General features: G+C 45.3%; 1 protein-coding gene across 1 annotated transcript in view; it reads right to left on the reverse strand.

The window, feature by feature from the left end:
* Positions 1–4,545: 4,545 nt before the first annotated feature.
* CHCHD6 (coiled-coil-helix-coiled-coil-helix domain containing 6) overlaps positions 4,546–18,634 on the reverse strand; it is a 115,907-nt gene continuing 101,818 nt past the window's right edge. The window contains exon 9 of the mRNA XM_086618900.1: positions 4,546–5,099. Within this exon, the coding sequence (XP_086475026.1) occupies positions 5,076–5,099 (24 nt within the window). The 3' untranslated portion in view covers positions 4,546–5,075. The remainder of the gene's footprint in view (positions 5,100–18,634) is intronic.

Consider the following 18,634-nt stretch of genomic DNA (forward strand, 5'->3'; position numbering starts at 1 on the left):
ATGAAGATGACTACTGGTCCAGGCTAATTACTTCTATCTGCATCACCCTTCACTCTCCCAAGGCACCAGCCCAGGAGAACCAGGGAAATGACAAGAAACCAAGAAGCATTCCAAGAGCAGAGTGATAAGGCTGACACATAAGGAGGGCAGGTGAGTCGGTTCAGGAATATCACATCCATCTTCTCAAAGGATTAAAAAAAAAAAAAAGATAAAATGGGAGCAGGTGTGAGGCTACAACCCCACAGGACTCTGAACAGCCCTTCAGGCTCCCATGGGTTTCTCAAAAAGGGCTGGTAACTCTACAGTGCAGTGTGTAACAGCTCCCCAGGGTGGAAAAAAGAGCTGTTGCACTTCTAGGCTGTACTTTATCCAGGCACATCTAGTTACAGCAGCTCTTAGAAGGAGTGGGAAGGAATGGGTGGGGATGCCTTTTACCTATACTGCTTCTAACCCAAAAAGAACAAGTCACCACAAAACCAAAGAACGTGGTCCTGAGGTGTGTACAAGACAGCCAATGAAGCGTTTTAGAGAATCAGACATAAACAATTTAGTGACAAGCTACAGACAAACACTTTTAACCAGTTTGGAAATAAAAAATAACAACAACTTGAAAGACAAATTGAAAAATTCTGCCTGGAAAAGGAGCACACAGCATGAGATCACAGGATTCAGCAGACTATAAAATAGGAAATGAGACTTACTCTTCTCCCCCTACAGCTACAAAAAACCCTCCTACATAGATTACAGACAGGCTTGGCAATTGCCTTCCTCCTCTAGACTCTTCTGTTGTGGACAAGACAGACTTGGTAGGAGCCTGAATGCAGAGAGGATATTAGATAAAGCATCTTGCAAAGCCAACTGTGAAATATTAACAACAGGAGACAATGGGTTGTGTTTTTATGCAAGATCACAAATTTGGTGCTTAGAGAGCCTGAGATGTTCTTGCACACTGGAATCTCAAAGTGCTTGTTGAATGTTTCATTTAAAAAGCTATTGAAGCCTACTGGAAAATTTCTATCAGTTCTGTTATTTGCTGTATCTTCTCTAACTTCATTGGTTTTATTCTTTTTTCTTCCTGCAACACTAAGAAATTACGCGTGAATAAAAAGGTTGTTCCTTCCATTCATCTGGCCAGTTTTAAAACAATTCATACTCATAAAGTGGGCACTCTGCAAGCCTGTATTTTCACATGAAATTACCACAATTGTGCACATTGCATCCAAATTACCAGATGCATTTGTACACACGATTACTCAATTTGCACACAGAACTGCAATAGGCAGGCAGATAAAATGGACGTGCAGCTGTTCAGCTGAACGGAGCCCTGCGCCTGGACTGCATCTGGCATTGGCCGGGTTTGGTTTTAGTAGGTGAACAGGTCACAGATATTCCTGGACACAAAAGAGCTCCTTTTTAGCCAGCACATGCAGCACAGAGAGCAGCGGGGCTGGCTGCCCCTACCCTACCTCAAACTTGCCTTTGGAGGAAACTGCTTCCAAGTCAGCTTCTACAATACATTCAGACCTTGTTTTCCTGCTGTTCTAGTTGTCCATTAGTGCCAACTGTGATGGTAGCTGTCTCATAAGGACTTCTATTCAACACTGGACATCAGGCTCCAGGAATAATGATCTCTGCCACTTTGGAGCGTAACTGACACCTGCTGTCACAATCTTGCATGAAAAAAACAAATGATGCTCCAAATATCCAACAAGCAATCAAGGAGAAACGTAAGGAGAGGGAACCTAAAAGATGATGCAGGGCTTCTTCCTTCTTTGCAAGGGCCTCGATAATACATAAGCAGCAAAGATGGGGGAGCAGGGAGGGTGGAAGAGAAAACACTCACTCAAGAAGCTTACCTGCACATTTTTTACTCAGATAGCAGCTGAGGCTCTGCAAAATGAACTTCATCTTCAGCAGTTTCCTATCTGCTCATCGTATTTTTCCTCAGGCTCAAGATATCTGAGCTGATGGCGAGGGCAGTAGCAACAAAACTGCTCCTGGGCCCAGGAAATACCAAAGGGACAGGACTGCCTGAAAGGCAGATGGGACCAGAATCCCCACATGCACCATCACCATGAAGTTTGTAGACATTCATCACGGAGTAAGCTAAAGATCAAACCCAACATGGCAGGAGAGAAGAGTTTCCTGCTTCAAGGCTACACAATGAACCAATGTCTGTCCTCAGAGACTACCAGAGACAGAGTTAGAGTCATGGTTCAGCCCAGCTAGCGACTAAATGCCACACAGCTGCTCACCCACTCTCCTTCACCCCCAGGGAATGGGGAAGAGAATTAACAGGGAAAAGGGAAGGGGACCTGTGGGTTAAGAACATTTTAATAATAATCATCATCATCAATATATGTATAATGATTACAATACATACAAGTGACGCACAGTGTAATTGCTCACCATCCAGTGACCAATGCCTGTCCCATCCCAGTAAACGATTCCAAAACAGCTAAGTCCCGACACCGCAATCCCAGATGAGCGAGAGGCCCAAAAAGAGAACAAAAGAGAGCGTGTGCACTCAGAGTCCAAGAGCAAGAGCCTCTGGAAGGCAAAAGCCCTTCTTTCCAGTCAACCTTCATCTATATACTAGGCATGATGTTGCACGATATGGAATACTTCATTGACCAGTTTGGCCCTCAATCTTAAGTCAAAGTTTGAATCACAAGGAGAGTTGTGGACCCTTTGTCCCAGCTGTGCTCGCCCCCAAGCCTGTTGTGCTCCTGCACACTGGCAAAACATGAAAAGCCAAAAAGTCCTTGAGGTCTCAGTGTCAACTATAAACATCAGTGCTCTATCGACATTCTCATAGCGAATCCCAGACTAAAACCAAAACACAGAGCTCTTCTAGTTGCTAAAAAGAACTAACTCTGTCCCAGCCAAAACCAGGACAGTTAGGCAAGCCGGTACTAAAGCGTGACGACACGCAAGAGGTATATTTTCAGCTAATAATCAAGAAGTCCCTCATCTGGAGGTACTGTATGGCCTTAAGATTGCCACTTTGTCCTTGTTGGGCTGCAAAACAGCCGCAATGCACCTGGCCAAATTAGCTGGAGATGTTACATTTATGATTTTATGGCTGATTTTTCCCCCCTACCCTCTATCAATTGAGTTCACTGTCTGAACAATCACATCTGTTTATGTTCCACAGACACCTGCATATCTTGAGATGACAGCAACTCCTTGAATGCTGTAATCAGTTATTTCTCAACAGAGGAATTGCCAATTTGGTAAATAAAGCTCATTATAAAAGAACATGGAAATGTATTACAGTTGCCTAACAGAGAAAATTGTCCAGTGTCACCAGATAATCAGCCCTGGCATCATATTCTCCCCCAATTTAAGGCAGCTAAAATAATGACATGCAAATTACTCATGCCAAGGCAACACTGGGTAGGAGCAAGAGGAAAACGAGGAAGAGATAAAATAGGTACTTTTCTCTTCAGACCAGCAATAATTCAAAATCCAAGCAGGGACAGACCTTGGTGCTCCAAACTTCTGCATGCAGAGTCACAAGTTTGGTGGCTCTGTAGAACCTGGCTATCCCAAGCAGATCCAAAAGCCAGCATGGCAGAAGCAGCAAGAGCCCATCCAGTACTGCTACAAACAGATTGGAGGGCATCAAGTGTCCTATTTTGGTTTGGAAAACTTGCCCTTCCTCCCTTGAGGACAGCAAGTTTGACCTGCACAGTCTGGAATTTTTGCAAGATCTGAGACTAACAGAGATGAGCCATGGGTAAGCAAACATCACTATGAGGAGGAAGAGCGTGTGGCATCAGCTCTCCACAAAAAGGAAAGGCATTTTTTTGCTTTAATGAAGATGTAAAGCACTAAGTTGCTGCCTAAAGGAAAAAGAGACGAAGCAGAATATAACACAGAAAACAATCCTCAGCACCCCTCATCCATTTTCATAAACACTACATTAAACTCTGACATGACCTCCAAAAATCCATGTTCACATTCTTCAGAAACTGTCAGATACAGTCAGTGAGGACACGAGCAGCAAACAGTGCCAGAGGAGAAGCTTTAGCCAGAGAAGGGGAATCAAGTCACCAAGCTAGACCTGCTCCCCTGGTTTGTTGACAGGTCTTTTGCAAATTTGACGCACCTACCTCTACAAGGATGAAATGCCAGACGGACACAGCTCCCACTGTCCCTTGGCTTGGCAAGGAGAGGGCTCAAAACCAAGCACGAGGTTGAAAGGGATGGTGGCTTATGGCAGACAAAGCAGGAACCGCTTACAGGAGCTGGTGCAAAGAAAGATAACTTGGGCTCTGCATTCAGCAGGCAAAAGTTTTTTTGGTGTGCTTCATTGACACCAGTTCGCTTCAGCAAAGACTTTGCACTCTTCCAAGTACTTTCAAATAAACCAAAGTCATTCAGCCCAGGACCAAAACGAACAAAGTTTTGTGATTTATAAACTGTGACTTGAAATATTTCTATTACCCACACTTGCTGGGAGTTTCTGTTGGCATGGACAGGAGGCAGAAAACAGCAATTTACAAACTTGTGGGACTGAAAGTATCTCACAGCACACAGTGACCATTAAACACTTTATTGTTTAGGAGGGAACCTTGGAAGGGAAGAGACACGCCTGCTGGTGTAACCGATGGGAGCATGCTAGGAACAGTTAATCCTAACAAGCTAGTCAAGGTTAATTCCAAATACTTCGGACACCTTTCTCCAGAGCAAACGGACAAAGATAACAGCTCTCGAAACTCAGACGTGGATTGGTGAAAACAAAGCTAGCACAGGGTGAACCAGGCTTGTGTTGGGCAAGACTCCAAGCTACAAGCTGTGCTGGAAGCACCTGGGGTCAATACAATTCTTTACATTGTAATACAACAAAAAAGGAAGCAGTAGTGTCCCCCTCTTTCAGGACCCTCCTTCCCAACTCCAGGAACACCCACTGAGACTGATACATGCAGGCAATTAGAAGAGGAATCATGTCGTCGTCTCGGACTGCGAAGGGCAGAAGGCACCAGTTTTGGTCAGTGTCTATCCAGAAGGATGCTGGGGTGTCCAAGGGAGCCTGTGGTCCCTGTCCTCTGCTCTTTCATGGCTGATGTTTATCCAGAATTAACTAACAGCTCCTGGAGGAAAAAGGAGACAAAGGAAAAGGCAGCAAGTTACTTATGCAGCCGTTGACATGGGACCGTTTCCTTCAGAAATGAAGGAGCAACACAGGCAAGGTGAAAATTCCACAGAAAAATCATGTTTCACGAGCTGTAAAACACAAGACACTTAAAGGGACAGAGCACTGTAGAAGCAAGACAGCAGGTCATGATATCAAAGGTGAGACTGATTCTGTGAATAAGAATATATGGTCAGTTGCAAATGATTAGGGTTTATAAATCCAATAGCCTACAGCAGGAGAGAAAGGCCATGGTCTCAGGTAAGCCTCGGAGCAGCTGGGTCACAGGAGTAAGTGTAGCTCCACACTAAGTCCCAGCCTTAGTAAGACATGAGAGCACTTTGATTAGCTGCCATCAAACATACGCACACCACTCACTCATCCTGGAGCAGAATCGACATAAGAGTGAGCACCAGAGAGGGGAGAGGAAGAAAGAGAAACTTAGAGACTGCCCCAACTCCTGACATGTTTGACAGCATTCATCCTATTCACAATCAAACCCTCCTAAAATTCAAAGCAAAGTCATGCCTGCTTTGACCCCACAGCAATCTCCTGTTTTCTAAGTGACACATCCTCAGATCTTGCAGGTATATGTGTATGAGCTGTGGACTACTGAGGGGTAGAAAAGCAGGAGACTTTCAATCTTTTTAGGATGAAGATGGCAGAGCCTGCTATGGTCTCCTCCTATTTTTATCATATCATCCCTATAAAGTCAAAGAAATCAAACCAACAATGTCATCATCAGTGGATGAGAACACACCTGGCACCAGCGGTAGCACCTCACCCCCTGGGGATCTGGGGGTATCGATCTTGGACTCTACTTCAAAACGTAGGTAATCAGCTCTCATGCTTCAGCACTGGCATCTTTCTATCAATGAACTGCTGGTGCAGCTACACAAACAGCAGAATTGCATAGGGTAAGCCCATCAACGTGCTGCTTTTTCCTCATGCTCTGGATAGGCGTAGTTCCATTTTGCAGAGCAGACAGTACTTACCCATGCTTAGAGGGCCCTGCTAAAGCCAACTGCAGAAAGACAACTGGATAGCTGCACATGGTCTCACCATCCATTTCCATAGGGCTGGATCTGGGCTCGGTTCTACTTTCTAGACACTAGCCTTTCTTAGGAGGGAAGCTGTGCTTCCTTGGATGTGAATCAGAACGGAGAACATCACAAAACAATGACACTAGCACACTTGGCTGTATCTCTTAGAAGGCGAGGATGTCATTTGGGCTACTTCTGCATAGCAGGCTGATATTCGCTGCCTAACACCTGCAAGGTCAGCATAATCAGTCTACACTGACCATGTATCTCCAAAGACAGCCCCATCTCTAACAATAACAAACTGGAAAAGCTTCAATGGACTCAAGAATAAAGAGAAAATTGTTTGCCAAATTATTTAGACAAAGCTTATCCAGAAACATGGCAAATGAACCATCAGTATTAGTCGATTGACTCTAATTTCCCAGGTAATTTTTCTCATCATTAAAAGTTTTGCACAGAGCAATACGTTTTAAAAACTCCAGTAGCACTCACATAAATTATAATGAGCAAAACAGCAACAACTTGCAATCAATTTTGCAATAATTTGCTGTATTCACACTGTAACACTTCAGCGAAGTGTCAAGGAATGCTACATTTTGTGAAAAAGCCACTGTTGTGGCCACTCTGTGGTTAACCCTTATGGAAGGCAGTAAACCCCTTTTCTTTAAAGTAATTTTAAAGAATATCATAGGTACACAATTTCACGTTCAAAATCTTAACTATATACTTTTACTCATTTCAGGAGAAAACGCAAACAACCAGCACTTAACCTCAATCAATTCTTTCCAGCCTAACCTACCCACATACCAGGGATGTCTCGAGCTGGAGGCCCACAGACACTCCTTCTGCAAAAACATCAGGTTCCATCTCACTCGATGACTAAACTTTCTCAAAATCTTTTGCACCGTGAGTACTGGACCCAGAACTGATGGGCTTCCAGGCAGGGCAGACACCAAATTCCTGCTGTGAAGCTCTCACCACGGGAAGCTTCTGTGAACAAAGGATGCAGGTAACAAAACTGTCAATCAGCCCACGCTGCTCCCAATAGTGGCCTGATACAACTACATCTAAGACCAGCCTGTGCTGGACGGAGTAATTAAGGTCCCTTCCTTCCTCAGGGGCATGGAGTGCTCATGAAGGTTATAGGGCTGCCATTTCTTGGGAACTGAAGCACTCCCAGTACACAACAGCCTGCACACAGGGGTGACCTCCCCAGCTGTTTCAGACTTGCCTGCTCAGATGCCAACCCAGATCTCGCAGCATTTGCCGCGCCAATATAGACCACTACCATCCTGAACCCTCTAGTATTGCTAAGGTTCAATTTACAAGGAAAGTGAAACCAGAGTTGTCTCTGGCTGGCTATGAACTTCTGCTCCTCTGGATTTCCTGCAGGATATGCCGTGAGGTGCAGGCATGATTAACAGCTAACAACACTGGAGGCCAGAGGTCTCCTCTGCCAGCTACTGCAGAGCATCAGGCAGCCGTTGCATGCCGCACAGTGGAAGCTCTGCAGGCTTTGTGATCTTCTACCGCATCATATAAGTCTACGCTTGCTAGAATACACATACAATTGTTTTCACTGTTCCTAGGCTGCCAGTTTGTAAACCTGTGGCTAACTACTTAAAAGCACAGTTGCATCAATTTCATGCCTCACATGCTGTGCAATAGCGTGCAAGGACGCCATATCTCTAAGACTAAACTTACTCTTTGCTAAGCCAACCATTTACACCAGCATTTTAATTCCACTTGGCACTGCAATCATGCCGATACAGATTTGGCATCCCTTCATTTCCTTCCAACCTGGAATCCCCCCTGCAAGATGCTACCAGGTTGCTACAACACTTACCTTGAGCAGAAGGGGCCAGGAAAGGGAAGAAGCAGCCTTACCTCTTCTACATGCATGCCCTCATCATTGCATATGCACCAGACAAGTTGCATATGCAACAAGTCCAGGCAACTCACAATCACAAGCTGTTCCCACACAACAGGATACTCCCAATTAATCAAGTTGAGGCTCAGTCTGAAGGTCAGTGTCTCATCACAAAATAACTGCCCCACAGCTGGCATTAGCTGGTCTCTGCTGCAGACATAGCAGAACAACAACTCAGGAACAAGCAGCCTTGGAGTGTGCAGCGCACACTCACTCCAATGAGGATGGACAGTACCCTTCTTGCACAGGGAGGGTAGATTATTTTTAATGCCACAGCCATCAGTGTCAGGTAGACACCAGGTTCCAGCCTCGATGAACTCCAGCCCAGCGCCTCTACGTGTGAATACTGTGTCCATACAAAGAGGTCCATACAAAGGCAGTTCCTCGCAGCTGTGGCTACAGTACAAAGAGGAATGGCAATGTGTTCAGTCCCGACAGCAAATCCAGCTGGAGGGCATGCAGCACTCTCCTCCACGCCTCCCCGCAAGCAGGACCCTGAGCCACTAACCCATGCTCTTCCACCACGACAAGACCCCGCTTGTGAGCGAACAGTGGTCAAAATCAGCCATCTGCTTGGCTGACACAGCCCACTGCTTTGCAGCACCTGCGGGGAAGCCAGTAGCTTTCCAGTTCTGGTTCCACTTGAGTGAGGAGAAAGGGTCGAGCTCTGCAAGTAGATCTGCTCCACCAATCTCACCTCTGCTGAGAAGGGAGTCTGGTCAACACCCAACACAGTCCTTCTCCCATAATGGAGAGCGGAGGCCTTGGTACCAGCATGAGGGCAAGCAAGTTTTCAGCAACAAGATTTTCTAACGCACTGTTCTCTTGTCTTCCTCCTGTTCCTTCTTTGTCAGTCTGCATCCCAGCGTAGGAGCTCGGCGCTGCCTGGCGAGTCCACAGCATCCTCTCCGCCTCCTGCGGTCGCTGGCTAGCTCCGCGTCTCGGCTCTCGGCCTCACTGGAGGCTCACAGCCAGTGGAGGAATCTCCCTCCTTGAAAGCCCAGACCCTGAAGAACTTCCTCCCTCAGTGTTTGCCAGAGACGCTGTTTGCCAAGCCTCAGCTGTGCTAAGACATATTTATTTAACCAGCCTTCAGTCTCACGGGGTAAATCCTGCAAGTTTCCTCCAGTGAGTGCCTTACCTTTGTTCTCATATTCCTTTCAGCAGTCGCACCACGGTGCTCGCACATACGGGCACTGTGTAGCTATGAAGAAATCAGAAAGCAGATCCCTATGATAAATGACTCGGTGCATTTGGAGTGTCAGTGACAAAGTAGAAATTAATCTCCATAGTTCCTAGTTCCCTGCAGCATGCAGGCAGCTCCCTCAAAACCAGGATACCTGTTGGCACACAGCAGACTTCAGTAACGTGACCGCACAACTTTTTCATGGCAGTTAGTCTGGAAAGAGACACTAATGAAATACAGAACTCCTGACCTGTCCTAAGATGGGTGTTCAAGGCCTTTCTGCTGGATAAGGCATTTGTTGTGGGGCTATTAGCACCCCAAAGCGCTGCAAGGGACATTCGAGTCACTTTGGTTTGATGTATGCTGTAGGTATTTTTTGGTTATGTGCAATTTGTTCTGTTACATTCAGGGTATTGGCTATTTTGTGGAGCAGCTGTGCTGACTAATGGATCACAGTACTTCTGTGCCATATAGTTATTGCACAGAAAAGCCTCTCTGTCTCACTCATCCTTCAGGAGCCCAACAGTTGCTGTCCTTGGGTTTGGAATAAGAAGGGGCAGGAGTATGCCTGGCAGCAACAAAAAACATTAATTCAAAAAGCTATGAAGAGAGTTTTGTTTCCTCTCTTCTCTGTACTGGTGTTAATAGCTTTGCAAAGCAGAGAAGTTCACCCAATGACTTCTTGGCTACTTCCCCAGATGGTGTCTTCAAAGCTGGCTTGACAGCAGAAAAGACGCCTTTCAAAAAACTCACCAGACACATTGTCAGAACACCCCAGAAAGTGCTTTCACGTGGAAGTCCTCTGGTCTACATAACCCACCAACAGAGCGTAATGAACAGAAACAGTTTTTCTGGTTTCCTCTCCCCTCCTCATTCATTCATTTTTGACTCACAAGAGCCAACACACTGCTTTGCTCTGCCTTGACACCTCCTATTGCTCTGCATCACCCAAATATGAAGTTATTTACTAGCACAACTATCTCTAGCTGTTCTGAGACTCACCTGTTTGTTCATGCATTATAACATTGATTTCCTCCAGACAATTGTTCTGATCATTGTTCTAACTCTCGGAGAGCTCCCGTCATTAGCCTTGCTTAACAGGAAATGTTTTGCCACTGACTGAGCAGCTCTGCAGCTACTAGACTGCACGAAAAATCACCCCAGTTGGGGGGCTGCGTCTTCCCGCTGAGCCAGTAGCCCCAGACATCTCAGTAGGGAACACGCTCAGTGCTTTTGATTTTGGACATGTGCTAGAAAATACCGGGGCCAGGAGGAACAAACACCGCTCTACAAAGGGCCACTGCTGAAAGGATGGCTGTTAATTAATCGGCATACAAACCGAGGGCAGTTTTTGTTCAATCAATGTTAATTGCATTTAATCTCATTCTCACCATTAAGAAAAGCCACCAGGCCAGGCTGATGTTGCTAGTGCCTGACATGCAGATTCCACCCACGTTTGGGAGGAAAGGCACGAGGAGAAAAGCAATGGAAAGAAAGGAAATAACCCTTCCTCACCCCTTCTGCATCACTGCACAATGTCATTGGGTCTGTTCCATTATTTAAACAATTTTTGTTTTCCAATAACATTACAGAGGAGCTCAAAGGATGAAAATTAGACAGGGAGTATTTCACTCCTAGTTATTCTTGCTCTCCTGGGTACTAGCTTAGAGCTTTGCTAACCTGCACAGCCCTGCCTATTCTGCTTCTGCACAGGTCTGAAATGCAGAAAATCACTTATGTGAAGCAGTGTCTGCTTTTTAGTCCTGGGCTGGTCCCAACAGACCTGCCAGTGCCTCTCAATATGACCTACAGCTGCTGACTGCCACCTGCCATCAGCTCTGCCAAAGTCTTTCTGCTCACCTTGCTACTGACCACGACTCCACCACACACCAAAGGATGCTGAAGTCTGTCTTTCTCTAATGTCTTATAACACAGAGTAGTATTTGCTATTAAACAACCTCTGACCAAATCTGCCTCTTAAGTCACGGCAAGTTTGAAGCCTGATGTTCCCAGCTAAACCACTAGAGCATCCACCAGCAACCTGGCTCTGATCTGGGGACACTGCCACTATCTGCCCTGCCACCTGCTTGGGAAACAAGAGCCATCCTCTCACCTCTGCAGGAATCAAGCAGAGGGGCAGCTTTTGCAACACGGGAAGCCCAAGGTGGCGGATTTCATGACTACTGGCTTATTGCTTCTGCAAGTGCCTTGCGTTTTTCCAAATCAGTATCAAAACCAACAATAATCGAGACGGGGCTCTGTCAGCCCCTCTCCCCCGTGGCAGCACACAACGCTTGCCCAAAGCCGGTGCTGCAGTTTATCACAGATTTTCTTTATCCCTCGACAAGCGTCAGTCCCATTGCCTCTCACCACATAAAGTGGACATATCACAAGTGCCGTGAAGGACTGGCTGAGTTTTAAGTGGTCTGAAATGGCTCCACTAGACTTGGTCAAGATTGCTTTAAAATCATTTCCCATTAGGACTGTGACCCTCTCTCTTTACAGCCAGCATAATGACTCTACCTCAAGGGAAGATAATTACATCCCACTATCTATACACATCAGAAAGCACACACTACAAACACTACCGTGCCTTTCTGGAACAAGCGAGAGAAGGCGATGCAGGAGGAAAAGGAGATAAACTGGATGCCCCTTCATCCCGCAACTGGAGTCACCCCGCGCATTTCGCAAGCTCGTGGATTAGTCCCCGGGAGGGATAAAGGGATCCAGAAGGCACAGAGTGTTTCTAAAGCAGAACAACGACAACTTGTACAAATCCAGCTCGGGTTTTGTAAGGATTAATATGAACTTCACCCAACTGTGAATATCCGTTTCCAGAGCCAAAAGGAATGGAAAACCACTTACTGATGCAACAGCATTTCATTATTTCAAATCCTAAGCCCAAAGCTTCCAAAAATTAAGGACAAGCAACAGTAATGTTATTGCTGGGGGATGTCGGCTGCAGGGGTTTAACTGCTAAATTGCCAAGCCATGCTCTGAGCATAAAGTAATGAAACAGTATACACAAATAAAGGCAACTTCTCCATACTCTCATTCCTGTTCTTGCTACCAGCCCCCAGGATAATAAGTGGGAAAATAAAAGGAAAAAAAAAAAAAATCCCAGAAGCCCAGAGACTTTGGATTAAGTTGTATAAATGACCTGTTACCTCCTAACACAAGGAAGAGAGAAACGTAATAAATACCTGCAAAGCCACTCCAGTATTTTGGATTAAATGGATTACAGAAATGGAAAGTACATGATGCAAGATGTTATAAAACAAGAAGCCAGGAAGGTGCAGGAATTTGAATCAGGCTGGCAAATGATCCCTGCAGACTACTGAGGAAAATTAATAGAGAGAAGGGGTAGAGAAAGGATACAGTAAGAATACTGACTGATGAACACTGTTGTTAGGACATGTACATTCAGGATGTCAGACTTCCACTTAAATCTGCTTCAGTCCTGGAACAAAAATAGCAAATCCTAGTGTTAAAAAGCACTGGAAGTAGAAAACTCAGGTATGCTAAGCCTCATTTCAGGATAGGTTTCCCTTGTGCAACCCTCAAGACTGAAGTTTGTGACTTTAATTATTCCTATAACATTGTGTATATAGGGATTCAACACAGGAATTACTACCAGGATCTTTGTTATAAGTGCCACTTCTCAAACAAATTACAATTCACTGGATGTCAGTAACATACAGAAGAAAACAAATTAGATAAAGACAGCAGGACAGCAAGGTACAGATCTGGTGCAAGGAAATTTCACAAGGTCACCCAGAAAAAATAAAGACACTTAGAATATAAACTCCTACAACATTTCTAATTCCACAGTGCATTAAAGCTTCCCATGACCCAGACACAACACACTTTCAATACATCAGTGACTCCACACAAGTCTGAGACCAAGCCTAGCTGAGACATGCTTTCTTGTGAAGAAATGCCATCAGGGTGGGAGAGGAGGAAAAGAGATAGAAAGAACAAGCCCAGTTGGCCTCTGAACTCCAAGGGATCACCCCATCCCATCTCTCGCCTCTGACTGTTCACAGCCATACACAGCCGGATGGGAGAAGCCAGGGAGAGGGGACGTCACTTTGTTTGAAGGCAGATACAGCAGCTCCTTGGCTGCAGGGCTTCTTCACAAGCTGATTCCAACCCTACATACTGTGTTTTGCGTTTCTGGATCTCATTCTGGAACAGATTATTAACCTGCACTAGTCCTAATGAGCACGTCTTTTAACTCTGGGAATTTTCATGAAGACGGAAGGACAGGAAAGTCCAGTCCTTGAGTACAGTGCAACGAGCTGCTGAAAACACTTTACAACCCCTCAGCTATGGCACTGTGCCTTTGAGATGGGACCTCAATAGTGGTTGTTGAATTCTCATCCTGGAGATTCCATCTGCCACTTGAGAGTGTTGCTAAACTCTGCAGCTTTCCCATGTGCTACAGGAAGGTAAGCACTACCTGGAGGGCGTGAGTTGCAGTCCTAGGCTCTGCTGTCAGACTTCGCCCAGCAGCTGTAGATAAATCCCCATCTTGGTTTCCCCTCTGTACATAAAAGTAATGCTACTTACCAACCACACAGAGGTATGATAATTATTCACCAGCAGAAGATGCTCAAGAAACACAAAAAGCCACACAGTTCTCAAGGGATTCATCTCTCCTGCACTATTTGCATTTAGGCTTCAGAGGAAATCTAATGCTTGTTCCTTTCTGCCTTGCTTTAGAAGGTTCCTGCAATGGATAAAGAGATTTCCTCCCCAGGCCAGGGTAGCATGTCCACATTTAAGGTATGGCTCACTTGTGCCTAGTCCAGCTTCACATACCTAGCATAGTGGTAGGCAGAGACAGCTTCTCCAGATATCCTTTTTCTACGCCTAATTCTATTTCTGCTCAGCGATACAGTGAAATTCCACGCAAAAGTATTATGAGCTTGACTGGCTTTATTTGTTTAACAGTTCACATTTTCATTAAGCTGTTGCTATTTGGCAGCCAGTAATTTTATTTGTGTGATAGTTGTATTCATCTCACCCGTACGGGTGTAGATGTTGCTCTCTTTTTTTTTTTTTCTCTGGCAGAAGAGGCAAAAATCAGTGATGATAGAGCCAAGAGAGGGTTAGGAATTTTCATGTCTATTTGCAGATAAATGTGGGATATAACTTCTACCTGTTTTTGTGAAACATCTCCCAAAGACTAGGGTCACAGTAAAGAGCCTAAAGATAAATTTATTAAAAGAAAAAAGTATTGAGAGACTACCTCCGCTGCCCAGGTACAAAACCAGAAACTGAAATATCTCGGAGCAGAATCAGCCCCTTTGACTCAGCACTGCAACTCTTCTGCACCAGAAGCTTATTGCTGACTACGCATTTACAGTATTTGAGCATCAGATTTTAAAGAATTAGTCGCATGTCTAACTCTCGCCAATCTTTAAGTATCTTGAAATAGCTGGTTCCAGGAGCTGCAAGATCTAATGAGACCACAAGGAAGAGAAGCCTGGTTGGTTAGCTGGTCCACATCAAGCCCCAATTAGACAACCTTCTATCAAGTTCAGGCAACCAGACAGAAAAATAACAGGCATTTTGAAATGTTAATGGCCTGAACTGAGACAGTCAAATGACTCAACCACACCTCTTAAGATAGAGGTTTCAGAAGTCACTCAAGAAATCTAAAACATTTCACCCTGCCACTCCCCTTCTACAACACCCAGGAGACGAGGAGCAGGGAAGTTGTGTGAGCACTAGGCAGGGAATCCACCACCCGGGCAGGAGAGCACTGGGAATACCCGCCAGGCACAACGCGCACACTGGAACGGAGAGGCTGCGAAGAGACTGGGAGGCCATGGAGATGTTCAGTCACGCGATTGCATGCGGATGCCCAACCACAGGCACACCCAGGCAGCAGCCTGCGTGAAGCTGCACGCTCAGTCCTGAACGCAGGAGCCGTCGTAGTCAGTATCTCAGCAAGACAGATTTGTTCTGAGCAACTGCCCACCGGCACCCAACACAACCAATGCAATTAAGAGAACAGCAGACAAGATGCCCTACAACCTGAAACATGGATCTGAGCAAACAAAGGGAGAATGGCGAACATCAGGAGATGCATCTTTATTTCCCAATCAACATCTCCTCCTGCATAAATTCCAAATCCTTTTTCAAAGGTTTTTAATCTTTACCAAGTGAAAAGCAAGTTCAGCATTTCTCTAGCTGCTTCCTGTCCCCTTCCCTCTTCAGAAGGCACCCCAGTAGAATACAAGATGCTGGAATAAGCCACAAAAGCCTCCTAAATAATTATCTTCCTATCTCCTCCACTGTAAATTTATAGTCCTGCATCTGTGTCAGGACAGAGATCTGCTTCCATCTGTCTAAAACACATCCTTTACAAAGAGGACCTAAAGGCGGAATGTTTAATATGAGTATTTGAAAATGTATTAAAAAGATTGGAAAAGAAAGTGGCAGTCTGCAAGTGTGCTGCTTGCTTGTCTTGTGGACACTGCTCAAGTGGAGCGGGAGCTTCCTTTTTTCTAAACATGACAAATGATGCTGGTCCCATCCTGTAATTTCCCTCACTGTGCAGCATGTCTGTTCGTGATAGATACCAGCGCAGCTGCTTAGGTGTCCGTTTATCTGCTAGAAAAGTATTGTCTATTTGGAACTAACTCATCCTAAAACAGTAGCCCCAGAGGGGAAGAGAGAAAAGGGAGAGGGAAAGAGAGACGAGGGAGCTGTCAAATAGAAATACATCCATACTTCTGCTGCAAAGGTTCTGGGAAAAAGCAAGTGCCATATTTAGTTTTACCTACATCTTCTCTTCCCCCCTCCTAGACCATTCTATTTTAGTGTCACTCAACACCTCTTTGCACCCCCTTCCCACAAAGGCCTTACCACTAACATACATTTCATTTCATATTTGCAACTTGCGGAAAAAAAGCAAGCTCACAGTCATCTTCCACGGGTCTGTGCCAGTGCAGAGGAGCTCTCAGGTCCCAACCTGAACAGTTTGCAGTTGAAGACAGGTAAAATTTAAAAGAAAAACAAACCACAAATGACGGGAAAACAGAGAGAAAACGGAGAGAGAAGAGACCAAAAAAAACCCAAAACCAAAACAAAGCAATCAAAGGATATTTATATTTTGTGCTTAAAGAGACTTTAAGCAGGAACTTGCCAATTTTCTGTAGCCAGGATTAAACCAGAATGAACTCAAACACTTTGTCCTTCTGCAGAGCCCTCCGAGTGGAATTTCACTCTCCACAAAATGGCCAATATAGAAAGCAGCTCATAAATCCCTGTGACGCAAGTAACTTCACATTACTCTTGGGGAAACAGAGGCAGGGACAGATTCATTAATCCAAGTAAATGAATCCGTGAAGCAGCCTGGATTTCTGAATCCCCATAACGTCCCACACAAGAAACAGCACCCAAGGCCCAGCAATTTCCATGCCATGCTGCTTGGCACAAGCAAAGCAAGACACTTGAACGGATGAGAATATTTTTAGACAGGAAAAGGACGGTCATTAACCACACCTGCCCTAGCCAGGTAAGCATGCATTCTTATTAAAACATGTTTTATTACTTTAAAATGCCTCCCATCATTTCACTCCTTGCATTGTGAATACCAAAGACCAAGGTCACATCTGTAAGATGCTACCTCAGAAACCCGCTGAGTAGCAGAGGACTGCAAAACCTGTCTGAACAGGTGGGAACATATTCCAGCAGCTCAGGACTGCCAGGGTTAGCCTGCTGGTAATACTCAAGCTAGCAAGGTTAGGGTTGGATTTGATATGTCATCACTATTCTGCAGCCTAGGCATATCCAGAGAGGACGTCGCTACGGGCTGATACTCTGCCTCTGGTTTACTGAATACAACTTCCACATGGGTGCAAAGGAAAGATGGGTCTTTTAAAGCTGTTTAGACAGTTCTACATTCACAAAGAGCTTTATAAGACATACATGTTAAATCGTTAGAACTAGCACTGAATTAAAGACTTTACTCTTAAGACAAGGAACAGTCCCTTAAAAAATTTACTACTTTTTTTTGGTGGGGTGGGGTTTCTTTTTTGTTTGTTTTGAAAATAATGAAATTCCACATCTAAGACGGTATCAGTCAGTTGAGCTTCAATTGTGTAAGGTAGTTGTCATTACTGAGGCTTGTGTTCAGAGAGTTCAATATTTATTGACTCCCAGAATTTAAGTTCACTGAGAGACTGGCTGCTCCTGCAGGCGGAAGGCTAATCCTACCATCCATCTCTCATCCATGATCAGTCCACAGCCACATTCTCACACGAGTGGTCCTGAGTAGACCTGCTGACAGCTACCAAAGCACCACCCCTGGATGATGCTGACCAAAGGCCTCCAAGCACAAAGCTCTAAATTATGCAAACTGAGTCTGAACCCACAGATGCCAGCCAGCCTTAGCTTTTCAACCCACCTGGGAAGGAAACACAGGCCTGCAAACACACATACACACCCCCCAGCCCACCCAGCATGGGGGGGGACAGGCCAGTCACTTGATTTGCAGAGAGCTTTTCCATTTGTCCCACTCTACTTACCGCAGCATTTGAACAGACAACCTGCTCCCCTTTCATATGCTCCACGGTGGCCATTTTTCCAGAGCTGCCCATCATTTCCTTATCAAGCAGTAAAAACGTAGGATCGCTAGAGACACAGCTCAGCCTTGCTGAGATTTCACTCTCTCAGCAGGTTGTAAATGCCCCTATAATGTTGGCTTTTTTAATCTTGTGTTATTATTACCCGCGGCTGCCATTCAGTCTGCAGAGAATAAAGCGCCAAGGCTTTCAGGACCCACACAATGGCTCTGTGCGTTTGCCAGCGGTTGGACAAACAATACCTCTGTGTTTCAACTTTATTGGAAACCTTTCTGTTGTGGGAGTCTGACTGCATGTGTCCCTCCACTCAGGCAACGCAGAGGTACGAGTGTGTGCCTACGAACTCGTCGGTGCTTTCAGGAGCACGTACCTCCACAGCTGCCTATAGAAACAACATGAAAGTGTGCAGGCAGCTTCCTGCAAGCCTCGTGTGTCCCTGCAAGCCATGGACGGACACAAACATGGGCCTGCAGAGCCAGCTGGTCTTCTCTGTAGATCAACCAGGGAGTACGAACCTGAACAGGGCCTCTATGTGAATAATTACGTTCGTCTCTGCGTAAACGGTGTTGCCGGCTCATATGGAATTCTGATGATATATGACATAGCTATGAAAATGTCAAAGCTCCGCTTCCCAGAATCATGTTCTTACATGAAATCTTGGCTTCTGCTTAAAACTGAAGAGCCTGAGATCCTCCTGTTTGCAAGGAAGGCTTGAAAAGTGGAACAACTGAAAAA

The sequence above is a fragment of the Tauraco erythrolophus genome, chromosome 12 (assembly GCF_009769465.1).
Source record: "Tauraco erythrolophus isolate bTauEry1 chromosome 12, bTauEry1.pri, whole genome shotgun sequence".
In the NCBI taxonomy this organism is placed as follows: domain Eukaryota; kingdom Metazoa; phylum Chordata; class Aves; order Musophagiformes; family Musophagidae; genus Tauraco; species Tauraco erythrolophus.